The sequence below is a fragment of the Oncorhynchus clarkii genome, chromosome 12 (genome assembly GCF_045791955.1).
Source record: "Oncorhynchus clarkii lewisi isolate Uvic-CL-2024 chromosome 12, UVic_Ocla_1.0, whole genome shotgun sequence".
Taxonomy (NCBI): Eukaryota; Metazoa; Chordata; class Actinopteri; order Salmoniformes; family Salmonidae; genus Oncorhynchus; species Oncorhynchus clarkii.
Window position 1 is genome coordinate 15,776,999 of NC_092158.1, and position 21,896 is coordinate 15,798,894.

The following is a 21,896-nucleotide window of genomic DNA, read 5'->3' on the forward strand; positions in this document are numbered from 1 at the left end:
TGGTACGTGCCCCGTCACAGGGTGGCTGGGTGACGTGTCACATAGCTCTGGTACGTGCCCCGTCACAGGGCGGCTGGGTGACGTGTCACATAGCTCTGGTACGTGCCCCGTCACAGGGTGACTGGGTGACGTGTCACATAGCTCTGGTACGTGCCCCGTCACAGGGTGACTGGGTGACGTGTCACATAGCTCTGGTACGTGCCCCATCACAGGGTGGCTGGGTGACGTGTCACATAGCTCTGGTACGTGCCCCGTCACAGGGTGACTGGGTGACGTGTCACATAGCTCTGGTACGTGCCCCGTCACAGGGTGGCTGGGTGACGTGTCACATAGCTCTGGTACGTGCCCCGTCACAGGGTGGCTGGGTGACGTGTCACATAGCTCTGGTACGTGCCCCGTCACAGGGTGACTGGGTGACGTGTCACATAGCTCTGGTACGTGCCCCGTCACAGGGTGGCTCGGTGACGTGTCACATAGCTCTGGTACGTGCCCCATCACAGGGTGGCTGGGTGACGTGTCACATAGCTCTGGTACGTGCCCCGTCACAGGGTGGCTGGGTGACGTGTCACATAGCTCTGGTACGTGCCCCGTCACACAGACTAAGAAGAAATAGAGAACGTTGCATTATGAAACGGGAACAAAGCGGTTGACTGCTCTGCTTTGTGTGTTGGCAGGAGATACAGAAGTTTGTATGTACTGTACATAACCTATAGGAGATCTTACTTATCCACTACCCTTGGAATTGCAGATAGAGAAACAGGAACAATGGGTTTTTACTGTGTGCTTTGTTGTGTGTTGACAGGTGGCACAGCCTCCAGAATGAAAGGCTTCCTGGGGTGTATCCGCTCGCTGCAGCTGAACGGGAGGACACTGGACCTGGAGGAGAGGGCCAAGATCACGCCCGGGGTGAGGCCGGGCTGCCCGGGACACTGCAGCAGCTACGGGGAGCTGTGCCAGAACCAAGGGAGGTGCGTGGAGATGTACAACGGCTTCTCCTGCGACTGTGGCCTCTCAGCCTATGCAGGCCCCTTCTGCCAGAGAGGTAAATAGACCATGAGCATCACATCGACCTCTAAGCTCTGAGGTTCTGGTGATCATCTCATCAGCCACATGAGAGGATGTGGTGTTCATGTTGATGCAGTCAACACAACACCAGAGGACATGTTTATATGTTTTAACACTACAATCTATTCTAAACCATCGCCATGGTTACAGTATCTTAACTGACATGTCTAGTCAAATAAAGGTTAAATAAAAATTTGAAAAATATAACCATATTAAACTAATGAGGTTTAGCCTACTGTTTTTAATTCCTTTATTGTAAGGCTAACATACGGTTAGCTCTACAGAACATATTTATAGCTACATTTTTTTGTAGTCATTTGATTTTGACCCTTAGTAGCTTCCTACCAAGGAGTGGGCATTTTATTTAACCTTTATTTTGACAGGGCGTCAATGCTGAGAGGTCTCTTTTCTAGATGAGCCCTGTATAGCACCACAATACACATCAAAATACAATAAACACGTTAAACTACACATTCACATACACAATAAGACAGCACGTTATTATACCAACAGTACACGAAAAGCAAAACACAACCATAAAAAACACATTATTTGTTAAAAAGGTCCCCTAGCAACCGTCTGAAATGCTCTAGAGGCTCCAATTCTTTCCAGAACAGCCATTTAGAATTTTTACATATTAAACGATGACTATCAAAAAGTGAAGAATCCATATTATTTCTGAGGACCCTCTTAGCGAGCTTGAGTTAAAACACAACTTAACATGCACTTACCAGCTGTGTGAGTTATCTACATCAAGAGCTTAATAATATAGGAGTGTTTTCTGTACACCTTTTGATGTCTCTGAGTCATCGCATCAGCAGGTCAACTGTATGACGCAGGCTGGAAAATTGGATGTGTTGAATATTTAATAAGAATGACTTGGACCACTTCCTGGTAGAAGCGGTCAGTAGTTATGGTGGCAGTGCTGACTGACACAGTAGATGTGGTAACATAGTCAACGGAATACAGAGGTTCCATTGACCAGACTTGAGCACATTCAAATTTCTTCTAACAAAGACGATATTCGTCAAATCTGTCATGATGTATGCATTGTAACAGGCCCACAATGTGGTTACTTACACTACATAGCCAAAAGTGGACACCTGCTCATCGAACATCTCATTCCAAAATCATGGGCGTATGCAGTTTGCTGCTATAAAGGCCTCTACTCTTCTGGGAATGCTTTTCACTAGATGTTAGAACATTGCTGCAGGGACTTGCTTCAGCCAACAATGTTGGGCGATTAGGCCTGGTTCGCTGTCGGCGTTCCAATTTGTCACAAAGGTGTTCGAGGGAGTTGAGGTCAGGGCTCTGTGCAGGCCAGTCAAGTTCTTCCACACCATCTCAACAAACCATTTCTTTATGGACATCGCTGTGTGCTCAGTGGCATTATCATGCTGAAACCGGAAAGGGCCGCCCACAAACTGTTGCCACAAAGTTGGAAGCAGAGAATTGTCTAGAATGTCATTGTTCACTGGAATTAAAGGGCCTAGCCCGAACCATGCAAACTGCCCCAGACCATTATTCCTCCTCAACCAAACTTTACAGTTGTCACTATCCATTGTGGCAGATTGGTCAACCAGACTGCCGGATGTTGAAGCGTGATTCATCACTCCAGAGAACGTGTTTCCACTGCTCCCGAGTCCAATGACGGCGAGCTTCACACCACTCCACCCGACACTTGGCATTGCGCATAGTGATCTTAGGCCTCTGTGTGGCTGCTCGGCCATGGAAACCCATTTCATGAAGAACCAGACTAACAGTTGTTGTGCTGTAGTTTCTTCCAGAGGCAGTTTGGAACTCGGTAGTGAGTGTTGCAACCGAGGACAGATGATTTTTACGTGCTACACGTGCTGCACTCATCCCGTTCTGTAAGCTTGTGTGGGCTACCACTCCACGGCTGAGACGTTGTTGCTCCTAGACATTTCCACTTCACAATAACAAAACTTACAACTGACCAGGGCAGCTCAAACAGGGCATAAATTTGACAAACTGACTTGTTGGAAAGGTGGTGACCTATGACGGTGCCACATTGAATGTAACTGAGCTCTTCAGTAAGGGCCATTCTACTTCCAATGTTTGTCTATGGAGATTGCATGGAAGTGCTAGATTTTATACACCTGTCAGAAATAGGTATGGCTGAAATAGCTGAATCCACTCATTTGAAGGGGTGTCCACATACTTTTAGCCATGTAGTGTAAGTCCGATTTGGATATATTTGGCTGTTTTCACTGCATAGCATTTAGAAGTTGTCCCTTTTTCAGGTTTAAAAGAAGTGACTGCTAAATGCTAAAACCTGTTCTCATAAGCTGGTTAGTAAAGCTAGCATACGGAAATCATTGATGGTAGTCAAAGTCGTTTTTAACTATTATGCAGTTGATTGGTAACGATGACATGAACATGTATTGGGGTTGACACCCATACAAGCATTGTACTCCGATTTCTACCTCAACATAGCGTGAAATAGACATATAAACAATAGCCTAAATGTAAGCAAATTTTACTGGGAGGCAATGAGGAGATAAGTGATATTTCCCTCATGGCTCTTTCCCCCACACATTTCCATGGCATTTCCACATTTTGGGGTCGAGTTCCATTGACCTCTTTACCGCATGCCAAGCCGCTGGTCACAACACTTGAAGACTGTTCTTAATTAGTGTTCTTGTTATAGATGCTCTACTACTCCACAGTCTAGCTCTTGTCAGTTAAAGAGTGTATTGTTCTGTAAGTAACAAGGTCATAATAGTGTTAATTATGTCTGTAAGAAGAACATTTTTTAGAAGAACAAAGAAGTGGGTTATTAAATATATTGACGCTTAATAATAGTTAACGCAAGGACAGAATGATAACAGAGTTGACAAAATCTCTGTAAAGAATACAAAGCAAAGTGAAAGACACAATACCATTGATTGCTATTTGATTTGCTTTAGTAGGATCCTCATTAGCTGATGCCAATGCAGACAGCTAGTCTTACTGGGGTCCGACATAACAAAAAATGCATTACAGACCAAATAATTTACAATTTACATACACTATCAGTCAAGAGTTTGGACACAGCTTCTCATTCCAGGGTTTTTCTTCATTTGACTATTTTCTACTTTGTAGAATAATAAGTGAAGATTTAAAAATTATGAAATAAGACATATGGAATCATGTAGTAATCAAAAATTGTTAAACAAATCTAAGCAGTTAGCTCAGCTGTACACAATAAATTCATTAGAGTTAACTGCACCTCAGATTGCAGCCTGAACTGTCCAGAGGAGACTGTGTGAATCCGGCCTTCATGGTTGAATTGCTGCAAAACTAAAGAACACCAATAAGAAAGACTTGATTGGGCCAAGAAACACGAGCAATGGACATTAGACCGGTAGAAATCTGTCCTTTGGTTTGATGGTTCCAAATTTGAGATTTTTGGTTCCAACCGCCGTGTCTTTGTAGGACGTAGAGTAGGTGAACGGATGACCTCTGCATGTATTGTTCCCACCGTGAAGCATGGAGGAGGAGGTTGATGGTGTGGGGGTGCTTTGCTGGTGACACTGATTTATTTAGAATTCAAGGCACACTTAACCAGCATTGCTACCACAGCATTTGGCAGCAATACGCCATACCATCTGGTTTGCACTTAGTGGGACTCTCATTTGTATTTCAACAGGACAATGACCCAAAACACACCTCCAGGCTATGTAAGGGCTATTTGACCAAGGACAGTGATGGAGTGCTGCATCAGATGACCTGGCCTCCACAATCACACGACCTCAACCCAATTGAAATGGTTTGGGATGAGTTGGACTGGTTCAGAGAATGCCAAGAGTGTGCAAAGCTGTCATCAAGGCAAAGGGTGGCTACTTTGAAGAATCTAAAATATAAATATATTTTGATTTGTTTAACACTTTGGTTACTACATGATTCCATATGTGTTATTTCATGGTTTTGATGTCTTCACTATTATTCTACAATTTAGAAAATAGTATAAATAAAGAAAAATGCGTGAATGATTTAGTGTCCAAACTTTTGACTGATACTGTACATGTCAGTACTTACACACAAGTAGGTCACAAGGGGAGAGGTGTTGTGCCGCAAAGTGTTGCTTTATTTGTTTTTGAAACCAGGTTTGCGTTTCACTTGTGCTATATAAGATGGAAGGGACCATGCACTCTTGGCTATTTAATACTGTACGTTTCCTTGAATTTGTTCTGGACCTGGAGACTGTGAAAAGATCCCTGGTGGTATGTCTGGTTGGGTAAGTGTGTGTGTCAGTGCTGTGTGTAAGTTGACTATGCAAACAATTTGGAATTTCCAGCACATTAATGTTTCTCATAAAAGTGACGCAGTCAGTCTTTCCTCAACTCTTTGCCAAGACAAACGGGCATGCATTGTATTAATATTAGCCCTCTGATTACAATCAAGAGCAAGACGTGTCACTCTGTTCTGGGTCAGCTGCAGCTTAACTAGGTATTTCTTTGCTGCATTTGACCATACAGGAATACTGGATAATAATCCAGATAAGATAAAACTAGAGCCTGCAGGATTTACTTTGTGGAGTATGGGATCAATAAAGAAGAGCATCTCTTTATTACGAAAAGACCTCTCCTGTCACGTGCGTTGAAATGAGCGGACCAAGGCGCAGTGTACTTAGAGTTCCACATGTTTTAATCAATGAAACTCACCAAAACAAATACAGAAGAAAAGTGAAATGTGACATTCTGGGCTGCTCACAGGCAGCTACACAAAAACAAGATCCCACAATCTAAGGTGGGAAAAAGGGCTGCCTAAGTATGATTGATCCCCAATCAGAGACAACGACAAACAGCTGCCTCTGATTGGGAAGGCTCCGGACTGGGGACCGTCGCTTGAGGCTCCGGACTGGGGACCGTCGCTTGAGGCTCCGGACTGGGGACCGTCGCTTGAGGCTCCGGACTGGGGACCGTCGCTGGAGGCTCCGGACTGGGGACCGTCGCTGGAGGCTCCAGGCTGGGGACCGTCGCTGCAGGCTCTGGACTGCCGACCGTCGCTGGAGGCTCTGGACTGCCGACCGTCGCTGGAGGCTCTGGACTGCCGACCGTCGCTGGAGGCTCTGGACTGCCGACCGTCGCTGGAGGCTCTGGACTGCCGACCGTCGCTGGAGGCTCTGGACTGCCGACCGTCGCTGGAGGCTCTGGACTGCAGACCGTCGCTGGAGGCTCTGGACTGCAGACCGTCGTTGGAGGCTCTGGACTGCAGACCGTCGCTGCAGGCTCTGGACTGCAGACCGTCGTTGGAGGCTCTGGACTGCAGACCGTCGTTGGAGGCTCTGGACTGCAGACCGTCGTTGGAGGCTCTGGACTGCAGACCGTCGCTGGAGGCTCTGGACCTTGGACCGTCGCTTGAGGCTCCGGACTAGGGACCGTCGCTTGAGGCTCCGGACTGCCGACCGTCGCTGGAGGCTCCGGACTGCCGACCGTCGCTGGAGGCTCCGGACTGCCGACCGTCGCTGGAGGCTCTGGACTGCAGACCGTCGCTGGAGACTCTGGACTGCAGACCGTCGCTGGAGACTCTGGACCTTGGATCGTCTCTGGAGGCTCCGGGACATGGATTGTCACTGGAGGCTCCGGGCCATGGATCATCACTGGCCAATAAAGAATAAAAAAGTCTCTCTAAGGTCAGGGCGTGACACTCCCTATCTTTACAACCATTGAATCTATATGTTTTGTCCATGGAAGTTTACAATCTAAGGTGACACCAAGTAATTTAGTCTCCTCAACTTGTTTAGCCATACCATTCATTACCAGATTCAGCTAAGGTCAAGAACTTAGGGAACTATTTGTACCAAATACAATTATCTTAGTTTTAAAGATGTTCAGAAGCAGTTTATTACTGGCCACTCATTCCAAAACAGACTGCAACTGTTTGTTAATGATTTCAGTGACTTCATACAGCTGCATTAGACAAAGACATTTTCACACAAGCACTGATATTTAACATTTTCTCCTAGGCTGAGTCTCCTCCTACCATTTAACAAACATTGTATCATTACATACCTTAAGGGAACATTTCGGCATTTCGTGTATGATCAGTGAGAAAGTCCATATTGCAAATGTACGGTCCCTTACTAGACGTCCGAAATCGTTTGTAAAATTCGCGGTCGGCGTCGGGCCGTGCGGTAGGGCCAGACCTACCGGGAAGTCATCAAATGAACTTTGTCGGACATTCGGTTTCCGTTTTATAAAATAAACAAGTTTTTGAGCGTTTTTCCGCTATCCCGGAATTTCCCACAAGAGGGCATACGGAATCATATGGCAATTTGGCAAAACATCACGAATCACGACGGGGCCTTATCTCGAAAACGGAAAATATTTCGAAGCCGAAACTTGGTGAGCGTAGGTTTGGCATAATGGGCAGTTGGCCCCGAACAAGATGGCGTCTAGGCCTCGACGGTTTTTGAGTTATGGCCGTTTTTCTGGGATTAAAGGTCCTAAATGGAAATAGAGAAATTATTTTTCCACTTCAGGTCAAAGTCAAGGAGCCTCCGGTGTCAATAAAAAAAAAAACAGCCATTTATCTATCGTCATTTAAGAGAAACGGAACAATGACATCTTGGTGATGGTCACAAATAGGCGTTTTTTTTTTTCAACGGTTACAGATCCAGTTGCAGGGTGTTCATACGAATCTTTTTAAAGTGTGCTGCGGAGCTCTGCGACATTTCTGTGATTTTCTATGATTTTCTGAAATAACACACACATACTAAACCCTCCGTAAATAACTCAGTTCTTAACGTAAAGACTTAAAACTCAGGATTCTGTAAAAGCATACCCCAATGAGGATATGTGGTTAATTATAGCTTCCTGTGCCAACCGGAAGTGCCTTAAATGGTGTCTCAGGGGCTGTTTCGAAGGGTTAAAAAAGTCAGATCTGTCCAAAACTTCATATATGTGATTAGGCAACCCCCATGAACTGTAAATCAGTCATTTTTCCCCAAAAAAATCAAAGGAAAAAAAAATCACACTAAAACACAACTTGAATGGAGGGACGTATTGGGGTGCGTAGAGACAGACAGTGGCTGCAATAGTTAGCTTTGTTGGAGCTAAAAAAGAACCGTCAGACCTAGAGTTCCGAAACTTTAGAAACCTGTTCTAGACCTCCGGTCGATGGTGCGTGGTGAGTTACGTGGCTCTAGACGGTTCTCGGACCGAGAAACAGCTTCGTACATTTGCAATACCTTCAATTCATTTTGACCATTACGAAAATGACGACGTTTAGAAAAGTCTCAGAGACGCAAGGCTAGGTGCATTGAAACCGGCTCGGCCCATAGAGACGGACCCCAACGTTTCTGTCCGATAGCTCGTTCAAGGACCCCGTAGGAAGGCATGGAAAATAGTGGATTTTCAGCACCAATTAGGGTTTTTCTCGGACGCCAAATGACCTATCGAGCCGAAACTCGGGATTCGGGGTCGCCTCACATAGGACTTCACATAATGTCCGAACTGGACCCGCAGCTAGAACGTAACTATGTGTTTTACCTTTTTATTATGTTTTAAACTAAAGGCGCTGTGAATTATGGGACTGCTCTGACATATGTGATAGTTGGCTTCTAAATGAGTAGGAAAAAGTGGGTTTGGTGTCATAATGACATCTAATTGACTGATGGACACTGACTTGCTAGTTGACTTTTGTGCATTTGCAATATGTTTAAACAGAGAGGGACCATCACCAAAATGGCATTCTGAAATCAACACAAAAAATGGCATCACCATAGTCTCCAGACTGTGCTAAGTTCAACGAGCTATCCGCCTTGACCGTAGCTCGCTCGGTGTAAGTGCAACGACCATTAGAAAAGTAGGCCCAAAATGAAGCCTGCCCCACAATGTCATTTGCTTTTGGGTGACAGTGAGAGAACCGTTTAGGTGAGAAGAAAAATTACACCACATGAATGTTCCTAAGGTCCTCCCGATCCGTGCAAGCCTAACCTTGACCGTGTGGCATTAACCCTTAACAGTAAAACAGTGTTTTTTGATCTCACAGAATGCAGTGTCATCTCTCCCCATAGGAATACATTGCCTGCACCCCTAATTTCAACCTGAAGTCTATATGGGTTATGAATGCCGTATGAACCTGTCTTCGGTACCAGTCCATCAGGCCACTATGAGGTCTACCTGTGTTGATTCTGAGCTTCCTGGACCAACCGGAAGTGGTTAAAATGCCCCTAAAAGTGTTTACCCATACCCTGCCTGCAGTTTGACAGACATAGTGCATTCAACCCTGTGTAAATCAGTCAGTTCTTAACGTAAGGACTTAAAACTCAGGATTCTGTAACAGCATACCCCAATGGGGATATGTGTTGATTTATAGCTTCCTGTGCCAACCGGAAGTGCCATAACTGGTGTCTCAGGGGCTGTTTCAAGGGGTTAAAAAAGTCTGATCTTTCCAAAACTTCATATGTGTGATTAGGCAACCCCCATGAACTGTAAATCAGTCATTTTTCCCAAAAAAAATCAAAGGAAAAAAAAATCACACTAAAACACACCTTGGATGGAGGGACGTATTGGGGTGCGTAGAGACAGACAGTGGCTGCAATAGTTAGCTTTGTTGGAGCTAAAAAAGAACCGTCAGACCTAGAGTTCCGAAACTTTAGAAACCTGTTCTAGACCTCCGGTTGATGGTGCGTGGTGAGTTACGTGGCTCTAGACGGTTCTCGGACCGAGAAACAGCCTCGTACATTTGCAATACCTTCAATTCATTTTGACCATTACGAAAATGACCACGTTTAGAAAAGTCTCAGAGACGCAAGGCTAGGTGCATTGAAACCGGCTCGGCCCATAGAGACGGACCCCGACGTGCCTGTCCGATAGCTCGTTCAAGGACCCCGTAGCAAGGCATGGAAAAAAGTGGATTTTCAGCACCAATTAGGGTTTTTCTCGGACACCAAATGACCTATCGAGCCGAAACTCGGGATTCGGGGTCGCCTCACATAGGCCTTCACATAATGTCCGAACTGGACCCGCAGCTAGAACGTAACTATGTGTTTTACCTTTTTATTATGTTTTAAACCGAAGGCGCTGTGAATTATGGGACTGCTCTGACATATGTGATAGTTGGCTACTAAATGAGTAGGAAAAAGTGGGTTTGGTGTCAATTGATATCCATTTGGTGTCATAATGACATCTAATTGACTGATGGACACTGACTTGCTAGTTGACTTTTGTACATTTGCAATATGTTTAAACGGAGAGGGACCATCACCAAAATGGCATTCTGAAATCAACACAAAAAATGGCATCACCATAGTCTCCAGACTGTGCCGAGTTCAAGGAGACGCCCCGCTTGACCGTAGCTCGTTCTGAGTGCAGCAAACTTGAAAAAAAGAAGGCCCAAAATGAAGCCTGCACCACAATGTCATTTGATTTTGGGTGGCAGTGAGAGAACCGTTAGGGTGAGAAGCACAATTCCACCACATGAATGTTCCTAAGGTCCTCCCGATCTGAACAAGCCTAACCTTGACCGTGTGGCATTAACCCTTCACAGTAAAACAGGGTTTTTTGATCTCACAGATTACAGTGACATCTCTCCCCATAGGAATACATAGCCTGCACCACAAAATTCAACCTGAAGCCTATATGGGTTATGAATGCCGTATGAACCTGTCTTCGGTACCAGTCCATCAGGCCACTATGAGATCTACCTGTGTCGAATCTAAGCTTCCTGGAGCAACCGGAAGTGGTTAAAATGCCCCTAAAAGTGTTTACCCATACACTGCCTGCAGTTTGATAGACATAGTGCATTCAACCCTGTGTAGATCAGTCAATTCTTAACGTAAAGACTTAAAACTCGGGATTCTGTAAGTGGCTATGTAAATCAAGACATGTGTTTACTTATAGCTTCCTGTGCCAACCGGAAGTGCCTTTAATTGGGTCACACTCTCTGTTTCGAAGGGTTAAAAAAGTCACATCTCTCCAAAACTTCATATGTGTGACTAGGTAACCCTTCTGAACTGTAAATCAGTCATTAATCCCAACAGATGTCAAAGAAAAGCTCCCTCACACACACACAGGAAGGATGGAGTGATAAAGTGCGGTGCTTAAAGACACAGAGAGCAGGAAATGGCATTACCATAATCCCTAGGCCGTACCGAGTTCAGCGAGATATCCCGCTTGACCGTAGCTCGCTCGGTCTAGGCGCAGCGAGCATTAGAATAGTAGGCCCAAAATGAAGCCTGCACCACAATGTCATTTGCTTTTGGGTGACAGTGAGAGAACCGTTAGAGTGAGAAGAAAAATTGCACCACATGAATGTTCCTAAGGTCCTCCCGATCTGAACAAGCCTAACCTTGACCGTGTGGCATTAACCCTTAACAGTAAAACAGTGTTTTTTGATCTCACAGATTACAGTGTCATCTCTCCCCATAGGAATACATTGCCTGCACCCCTAATTTCAACCTGAGGCCTATGTGGGTTATGAATGCCGTATGAACCTGTCTTCGGTACCAGTCCATCAGGCCACTATGAGGTCTACCTGTGTTGATTCTAAGCTTCCTGGACCAACCGGAAGTGGTTAAAATGCCCCTAAAAGTGTTTACCCATACACTGCATGCAGTTTGATAGACATAGTGCATTCAACCCTGTGTAGATCAGTCAATTCTTAACGTAAGGACTTAAAACTCAGGATTCTGTAACAGCATACCCCAATGAGGATATGTGTTGATTTATAACTTCCTGTGCCAACCGGAAGTGCCATAATTGGTGTCTTAGGGGCTGTTTCGAAGGGTTAAAAAAGTCTGATCTTTCCAAAACTTCATATGTGTGATTAGGCAACCCCCATGAACTGTAAATCAGTCATTTTTCCCAAAAAAATTCAAAGGAAAAAAAAATCACACTAAAACACAACTTGGAAGGAGGGACGTATTGGGGTGCGTAGAGACAGACACTGGCTCCAATAGTTAGCTTTGTTGGAGCTAAAAAAGAACCGTCGGACCTAGAGTTCCGAAACTTTAGAAACCTGTTCTAGACCTCCCGTAGATGGTGCGTGGTGAGTTACGTGGCTCTAGAAGGTTCTCGGACCGAGAAACAGCCTCGTACATTTGAAATAACTTCAATTCATTTTTGCATCACGAAAATGACGACATTTAGAAATGTCCCAGAGTCGCAAGACTAGGTGCATTGCAAACGTCTCGGCCCATATAGACAGACCCCAACGTTTCTGTCCAATAGCTCATTCAAGGACCCCGTAGCAAGTCATGGAAAATAGTGGATTTTCAGCACCAATTAGGGTTTTTCTCGGACACCAAATGACCTATCGAGCCGAAACTTGGGATTCGGGGTCGCCTCAGCTAGGCCAACACATAACATAAGAAATGGACCCGCAGCTAGAACGTAACTACGTGTTTTATGGTTTTTTTATGGTTTGAACCGAAGGGGTTGTGAATTTTGGGCCAGCTCTGAAGTATGTAATAGTTGGCTACTAAACGAGTTGGAAAAAGTGGGTTTGGTGTCAGTTTGTATCAGTTTGGTGGTCAGAATGATATCTAATTGACTGATGGACTCTTGTCCACTTGACTCTTGTACATTTGCAATATGATCCTATAGTGAAAAAACATCACCAAAAGCGACATTCTGAAATCAACCCAAACGAGCGATTGAGATGACCCAGAATCACTGCAAAGCCATCCCGAGTTCATCGGGCCAGTCAATTTCACATTCCTGCAAGATTTTTATAGCATGACAAATTCGTGATGGTACCTGCCCTTTAAAACATATTGCAAATGCACAGTGACTTTGAAAAAGTAAGAAACAAAAAAAAATACATCTAAAAAATTTTGAGCATGACAAATTCGTGATGGTACCTGCCCATTGAAACATATTGCAAATGCACAGTGACTTTGAAAAAGTAAGGAAACATAAACAAAAAAAATCCAAAATTTTTATTTTTGGGTGACCAGTTGCACGTGCATTTGCAATATGATTCTATAGTGAAAAAACATATTGCAAATGCACAGTGACTTTGAAAAAGTAAGGAAACATAAACAAAAAAAATCTAAAATTTTTGGGGGGGGATGACCAGTTGCATGTGCATTTGCAATATGATTCTATAGTGAAAAAACATATTGCAAATGCACAGTGACTTTGAAAAAGTAAGGAAAAATAAACAAAAAAAATCTAAATTTTTTTGGGGGGGATGACCAGTTGCATGTGCATTTGCAATATGATTCTATAGTGAAAAAACATATTGCAAATGCACAGTGACTTTGAAAAAGTAAGGAAACATAAAAAAAATCTAAATTTTTTTGGGGGGGATGACCAGTTGCATGTGCATTTGCAATATGATTCTATAGTGAAAAAACATATTGCAAATGCACAGTGACTTTGAAAAAGTAAGGAAACATAAAAAAAATCTAAATTTTTTTGGGGGGGATGACCAGTTGCATGTGCATTTGCAATATGATTCTATAGTGAAAAAACATATTGCAAATGCACAGTGACTTTGAAAAAGTAAGGAAAAATAAACAAAAAAAATCGAATTTTTTTTTTGGGGGATGACCAGTTGCACGTGCATTTGCAATATGATTCTATAGTGAAAAAACATATTGCAAATGCACAGTGACTTTGAAAAAGTAAGGAAACATAAACAAAAAAAATCTAAAATTTTTTGGGGGGGATGACCAGTTGCATGTGCATTTGCAATATGATTCTATAGTGAAAAAACATATTGCAAATGCACAGTGACTTTGAAAAAGTAAGAAACAAAAAAAAATACATCTAAAAAATTTTGAGCATGACAAGTTCGTGATGGTACCTGCCCATTGAAACATATTGCAAATGCACAGTGACTTTGAAAAAGTAAGGAAACATAAACAAAAAAAATCCAAAATTTTTATTTTTGGGTGACCAGTTGCACGTGCATTTGCAATATGATTCTACAGTGAAAAAACATATTGCAAATGCACAGTGACTTTGAAAAAGTAAGGAAACATAAAAAAAATCTAAATTTTTTGGGGGGGGATGACCAGTTGCATGTGCATTTGCAATATGATTCTATAGTGAAAAAACATATTGCAAATGCACAGTGACTTTGAAAAAGTAAGGAAACATAAAAAAAATCTAATTTTTTGGGGGGGGGATGACCAGTTGCATGTGCATTTGCAATATGATTCTATAGTGAAAAAACATATTGCAAATGCACAGTGACTTTGAAAAAGTAAGGAAAAATAAACAAAAAAAATCTAAAATTTTTTTTGGGGGATGACCAGTTGCACGTGCATTTGTAATATGATTCTATAGTGAAAAAACATATTGCAAATGCACAGTGACTTTGAAAAAGTAAGGAAACATAAAAAAAAAAATCTAAAATTTTTTTGGGGGGATGACCAGTTGCATGTGCATTTGCAATATGATTCTATAGTGAAAAAACATATTGCAAATGCACAGTGACTTTGAAAAAGTAAGAAACAAAAAAAAATACATCTAAAAAATTTTGAGCATGACAAATTCGTGATGGTACCTGCCCATTGAAACATATTGCAAATGCACAGTGACTTTGAAAAAGTAAGGAAACATAAACAAAAAAACATCAACACATTTTTTGGGTAACCAGTTGCATATTTTAGATCACAAGATGACAAAGGTATAGTTTGAGCAAAGTAAAGCTTGAATTTTGAGCATGACAAATTCGTGATGGTACCTGCCCATTAAAACATATTGCAAATGCACAGTGACTTTGAAAAAGTAAGAAACAAAAAAAAATACATCTAAAATTTTTTGAGCATGACAAATTCGTGACGGTACCTGCCCATTGAAACATATTGCAAATGCACAGTGACTTTGAAAAAGTAAGGAAACATAAACAAAAAAACATCAACACATTTTTTGGGTAACCAGTTGCATATTTTAGATCACAAGATGACAAAGGTATAGTTTGAGCAAAGTAAAGCTTGAATTTTGAGCATGACAAATTCGTGATGGTACCTGCCCATTAAAACATATTGCAAATGCACAGTGACTTTGAAAAAGTAAGAAACAAAAAAAAATACATCTAAAATTTTTTGAGCATGACAAATTCGTGACGGTACCTGCCCATTGAAACATATTGCAAATGCACAGTGACTTTGAAAAAGTAAGGAAACATAAACAAAAAAACATCAACACATTTTTTGGGTAACCAGTTGCATATTTTAGATCACAAGATGACAAAGGTATAGTTTGAGCAAAGTAAAGCTTGAATTTTGAGCATGACAAATTCGTGATGGTACCTGCCCATTAAAACATATTGCAAATGCACAGTGACTTTGAAAAAGTAAGAAACAAAAAAAAATACATCTAAAATTTTTTGAGCATGACAAATTCGTGACGGTACCTGCCCATTGAAACATATTGCAAATGCACAGTGACTTTGAAAAAGTAAGGAAACATAAACAAAAAAACATCAACACATTTTTTGGGTAACCAGTTGCATATTTTAGATCACAAGATGACAAAGGTATAGTTTGAGCAAAGTAAAGCTTGAATTTTGAGCATGACAAATTCGTGATGGTACCTGCCCATTAAAACATATTGCAAATGCACAGTGACTTTGAAAAAGTAAGAAACAAAAAAAAATACATCTAAAAATTTTTGAGCATGACAAATTCGTGACGGTACCTGCCCATTGAAACATATTGCAAATGCACAGTGACTTTGAAAAAGTAAGGAAACATAAACAAAAAAACATCCAAAACATTTTTGGGTAACTTTGACTTTTGACTTCCTATGAAATCATATTGCAAATAGACAAATCATATTCCTTATGCACAAGTAAAAAAAAAAAAATTATGATAATAACATTTTACAAAAGTATATTCATACACTTCTTACACATGATTAATTGTCTTAAAATCGAAACAATTTCGAAAAACGGTCCAGAAAGCACTTTTTTTAGTTTTTAAAGTTTAAAAAAAAAATCAAATTTTCGACTTTTGACTTCCTATGAAATCATATTCCAAATGGAGAAAACATATGCCTTATGCACAAGTAAAAAAAAAAAAAAAAAAATGATAATAAAGTATGACTAAAGTATGTTGATAAAGTTCTTATACATGTGTAATTGACACAAAAATTGAAAGAAATTTGAAAAACGGTCCAGAAAGCACTTTTTTAAGGATGTGTGAAGTTTTTTACCAAATTTTGACATTTTTGACTTTTGACTTTTGACTTCCTATGAAATCATATTCCAAATGGAGAAAACATATGCCTTATGCACAAGTAAAAAAAAATAAAAAATAGGATAATAAAGTATGACTAAAGTATGTTGATAAAGTTCTTATACATGTGTAATTGACATAAAAATTGAAAGAATTTTGAAAAACGGTCCAGAAAGCACTTTTTTAAGGATGTGTGAAGTTTTTTACCAAATTTTGACATTTTTGACTTTTGACTTTTGACTTCCTATGAAATCATATTGCAAATGTACAAAACATATGCCTTATGCGCATGTAATTAAAAAAATAAAAAAATATGATAAAAAAATTGGACAAAAGTATATTCATACAGCTCTTACACATGTGTAATTGACAAAAAAATCGAAAGAATTTCGAAAAAAGGCCCAGAAAGCACTTTTTTAAGGGGTGAAAAGTTTTTGAAAAAAATATCCTTTTTTCAAAAATTTTCTTTTGGATGTTGACTTGGGTTACATTTCCAATATGAAAAACCCCGGTGGAGCGCACTCGCCCCCTGTTGGATTTTTGAGGTGTTACAATTGGCAATTGCCATATGGCATTTGCCATATACTTTACACGAATCAACGCCGCTTTGGGTGGTATTGGACATCGTGTATATGGTTTGTCCAATGCCAATATCTTGCCATTCATTTTTGTACAATTCAGGGGGGTATTCCCTTACTGCTAGGAAGGACACTAAGTGATACGGGCCATAAACTTTTCTTTCTCCCTTAACGTGACCTGACCTGACCTCGACCCCCTTCATCACTAATCCATGGTTCTCTCCCCTTATCTATGCCTGCCATGTGATTGCTTTCCATACATTCAGTACATGCATTAATTGCTCCCACCATATGGGGGATTTTAAATCCAAGATGGCGTAGCAGTGTTGTCCTCGTGGACTTTTGTATTTTTCATTTTTTGTATATATTTCAATCTCTTTTCATTCTCTTTTCCATTTTTAAATTAAATATACCTTCCGGTAACCCACCTCACCCAATGTGACACGGATCCGCTATTGTTTTAGACCTAATAGCCAGAACCTACATCAGAGACTAGCCATTAGCTACTAGCTATTTTAGCCATTGTTAGCCACTGCTAGCGGCCTTTCCTTCTGCACAGACACCAGCTGTTTTTTTTGTTGCCAGGATAATACTTGCCAGCATCGGACTGTTTTCTCCACAACAATGCCGGATTCCTGCCGTAAACCCTGGAGCATTACTCCTGATCATCACAGCTAGCTAGCTGCCACCGAGTGACCCAGCCCCGAAGCTAGCCCTGAGCCAGACCCACCTCTCGGCCTACTCTGTGTTCACCCAGCTACTCAGCCGATGCCTTCCGGACTCTATCCCAACATGGCTAGAATTCACCACTCCACTGGATCCTTGCCGTAAGCTCTGGACCTTTGCATCGGATCATCACTGCTAGCTAGCTGCTACCAAGTGGCTATAGTGGCTAACGCCCCTGCCCCGAAGCTAGCACCAATTAGCCTCGAGCCAGGCGCATCTCCCGGCTAGCAAACGAAATTACTACAACTACAATTACCTCTTTCGCCATCTGGTCTGGACCCTTTATCGACACAGCACCCCGCCGTACCACCACGACTGGTCCGCCGACTTAACTCCATCCGCTGTGCCCTCAACCGGACTTTGCCGGACGTCACAGCAGACGCTTCTACTTACCCAAGCCTGCTAACTTTAAACTCTGTGTGTCCCGCGTTCTAGTGTAGTAACGACTACCCCACGGCTTCCCTGTTCCATCTATTGCTGTTCACTAGACCCTATGATCACTTTATCTTTATCACTTTACATAGCGGATGCCTGCTGGACTGTTCATTAATTACGGTACTTAATTTTGTTTATTTTTTGTTAATCTGTCGGCCCCAACTCAGGCCCTGTGTGTAGTTAACCGACCCTCTCTGCCCATTCATCGCCATTTTACCTGTTGTTGTTGTCTTAGCTGATCAGCTGTTGTCTTACCCGTTGTTGCCTTAACTAGCTATCCCAATCAACACCTGTGATTGCTTTATGCCTCGCTTTATGTCTCTCTCAAATGTCAATATGCCTTGTACACTGTTATTTAGGATAGTTATTGTTGTCTTAGTTTACTGCGGAGCCCCTAGTCCCACTCAACATGCCTCAGATAACTGCTTTGTCCCATCTCCCACACATGTGGTGACCTCACCCAGCATAACTAGCCCGTCCAAAGATGCAACCTTTCTTATCATCACTCGGTACCTGGGTTTACCTCCACTGTACCCTCACACCACTATACCCCTGTCTGTACATTATGCCCTGAATATATTCTACCATGCCCAGAAATCTGCTCCTTTTATTCTCTGTCCCCAACGCACTAGACAACCAGTTTTGATTGCCTTTAACCGTACCCTAATCCTACTCCTCCTCTGTTCCTCGGGTGACGTGGAGGTTAACCCAGGCCCTGCATTTCCCCAGGCACTCTCATTTGTTGACTTCTGTAACTGAAAAAGCCTTGGTTTCATGTATGTTAACATCAGCCTCCCTAAGTTTGTTTTACTCACTGCTTTAGCACCCTCCGCCAACCCTGAAGTCCTTGCTGTGTCTGAATCCTGGTTTAGGAAGGCCACCAAAAATTCTGAGATTTGCATACCCAACTACAACATTTTCTGTCAAGATAGAACTGCCAAACGGGGAGGAGTTGCAATCTACTCCAGAAATAGCCTGCAAAGTTCTGTCATACATTCCAGGTCTATGCCCAAACAGTTCAAGCTTCTAATTTTAAAAATGAATCCAGAAATAAGTCTCTCACTGTTATAGACCCCCCTCAGCCCCCCGCTGTGCCCTGGACACCATAATATGTGAATTGATTGTCCCCCATCTATCTTCCGAGTTTGTTCTGTAAGGTGACCTAAACTGGGATATGCTTAACACACCGGCAGTCCTCAATCTAAGATAGATGCCCTCAATCTCACACAAATTATCAAGGAACCCACCAGGTACAACCCTAAATCTGTAAACATGGGCACCCTCGTAGATATTATCCTGATGAACTTGCCCTCCAAATACACCTCTGCTGTTTTCAATCAGGATCTCAGCGATCACTGCCTCATTGCCTGCATCCGCTATGGGTCCGCGGTCAAACGACCACCGCTCATCACTCTCAAACGCTCCCTAAAACACTTCAGCGAGCAAGCCATTCTAATCGACCTGGCCCGGGTATGCTGGAAGGATATTGACTTCATCCGTCAGTCGAGGATGCCTGGTCATTCTTTAAAAGTAATTTCCTCACCATCTTAAATAAGTATGCCCCTTTCAAAAAATGTAGAACTAAGAACAGATATAGCCCTGGTTCACTCCAGCCCTGACTGCCCTCGAACAGCACAAAAACATCCCGTGGCAGACTGCACTCGCATCGAATAGTCCCCGCGATATGCAACTTTTGAGGGAAGTCAGGAACCAATACACGCAGTCAGCAAAGGCTAGCCCTTTCAAACAGAAATTTGTATCCTGTAGCTCTAACTCTTGTAAAGTCCATGGAGAATAAGAGCACCTCCTCCCAGCTGCTAGGTAACACTGTCACCACCAATAAATCCACGATAATTGAGAATTTTAATAAGCATTTCTCTACGGCTGGCCATGCTTTCCTCCTGGCTACCCCAGCCCCGGCCAACAGCTCTGCACCCTTCACAGCTACTTGCCCAAGCCTCCCAGCTTCTCCTTCACCCAAATCCAGATAGCAGATGTTCTGAAAGAGCTGCAAAACCTGGACCCATACAAATCAGCTGGGCTAGACAATCTGGACCGTCTCTTTCTAAAATTATCCGCCGCCATTGTTGCAACCCCTATTACCAGTATGTTCAACCTATCTTTTGTATCGTCCGAGATCCCTAAAGATTGGAAAGCTGCTGTGGTCATCCCCCTCTTCAAAGGGGGTAACACTAGACCCAAACTGTTATAGACCTATATCCATCCTGCCCTGCCTTTCTAAAGTCTTTGAAAGCCACGTTAATAAACAGATCATTAACCATTTCGAATCCCACCGTACCTTCTCCGCTGTGTAATCCGGTTTCTGAGCTGCTCACGGGTGCACCTCAGTCACGCTCAAGGTACTAAACGATATCATAACCGCCATCGATAAAAGACAGTACTGTGCAGCCTTCTTCATTGACCTGGCCAAGGCTTTTGACCCAGTGAATCACCGTATTCTTATCGGCAGACTAAACAGCCTTGGTTTCTCAAATGACTGCCTCGCTTGGTTCACCATCTACTTCTCAGACAGAGTTCAGTGTGTCAAATCGGAGGGCTTGTTGTCCGGACCTCTGGCAGTCTCTATGGGGGTACCACAGGGTTCAATTCTCGGGCCGACTCTCTTCTCTGTATATATGAACGATGTCGCTCATGCTGTGGGTGATTCCCTGATCCACCTCTACGCAGACGACACCTTTCTGTATACATCTGGCCCTTCTTTGGACACTGTGTTAACCTCTCTAGGGTAGGTGAGACGCTAACGTCCCACCAGGCCAACATCCGGTGAAACTGCAGAGAGCTAACATTGTAAATACATGAATGTTACATCATTTAAAAGTTGAACGTCTTATTAATCCAGCCGCTATGTCAGATTTCAAAAAGCCGTTACTGCAAAAGTAAACATGCTATTCTCTGGGGACGGCGCCACGCACACACAAGTATTACTAGCATTTACCAACCAAGCATTAGCGTCATGAAAGTCCGAAATTACAATAAAATAAATCGCTTACCATTGAAGATCTTCCTCTGGTGGCAATGCCAACTACACTGTGAATGTTTGTTTTGTTTGATAAAATCCATTTTTATAGCCTAACACACAACATTTGTAAACCGCTTGCTTTGTGATTTCCATCTCATTCAACTTTGGACGATGCGTTCATGGTAATTACACACACTAAACAAACGTTTATCCAGTCATGGTTGCAATCCTCTGGTTGTTACTAACACAACCATACTTGATGGTTATTTTCCCGGGACGTATTGACCGAAACAAACCGATTTGAAGACACCAATCAATGACCTCATTGCGCACCAAGGATCCGTCTATCGTTGATTGACTGTATTTTTGCCCAATGACCACTGATCATCTTCAAATCTAGCTTGCAAGATAGCCAATGAGCTGAGGTAAACGGCAATATGTAATGGTTATACGTTTGAAGACCAGCCTTTGTCGTAAACTCTGGCGTAAAAGAGGTTCATTCGACATTGCAAATCCTACTTGACGGAGCCATGGGTGTTACGCATAGCAGTACATATTCAATAGCATTTTCAACAAGTTTATATATTTAAATTATGGTGAATAAATCAGGAAAAGCTAAAACAAAGTCTAGGTATACAAATTTAACCCAAATTATATAGGAAATAGATAGGTACAGAGACCAAGTTGCTTCAGGAATATGAATCTTTCAGCGAAGCTAGTTTTGACTCCCAGGCGGAAGACATGTTTCTGCATGGCGAGGATGCCATGCTGGATTGGTAAATTCTAATGCTAATGTCATTGTTTGAAATTAATAATATCAAATATTATTCATTTGCGATTTTTTAAAATTGTATTTAATTTTATTTGCAATATATAAAAATATCATCTGTAATGAAATGTGTAAAGTACACATTGGCTATACTGTGTGTGTGTGTGTGATATATTTTTAAAATGTATTTTACATAAACAT

General features: G+C 42.3%; 1 protein-coding gene across 1 annotated transcript in view; it reads left to right on the forward strand.

Annotated features, from left to right (window-relative positions):
• The window catches only part of LOC139422762 (contactin-associated protein-like 4), a 217,192-nt gene that overhangs the window by 167,760 nt on the left and 27,536 nt on the right, over nucleotides 1-21,896 (forward strand). Inside the window, exon 18 of the mRNA XM_071174090.1 lies at nucleotides 803-1,042. Coding sequence (XP_071030191.1) covers nucleotides 803-1,042 — 240 coding nt within the window. The remainder of the gene's footprint in view (nucleotides 1-802; nucleotides 1,043-21,896) is intronic.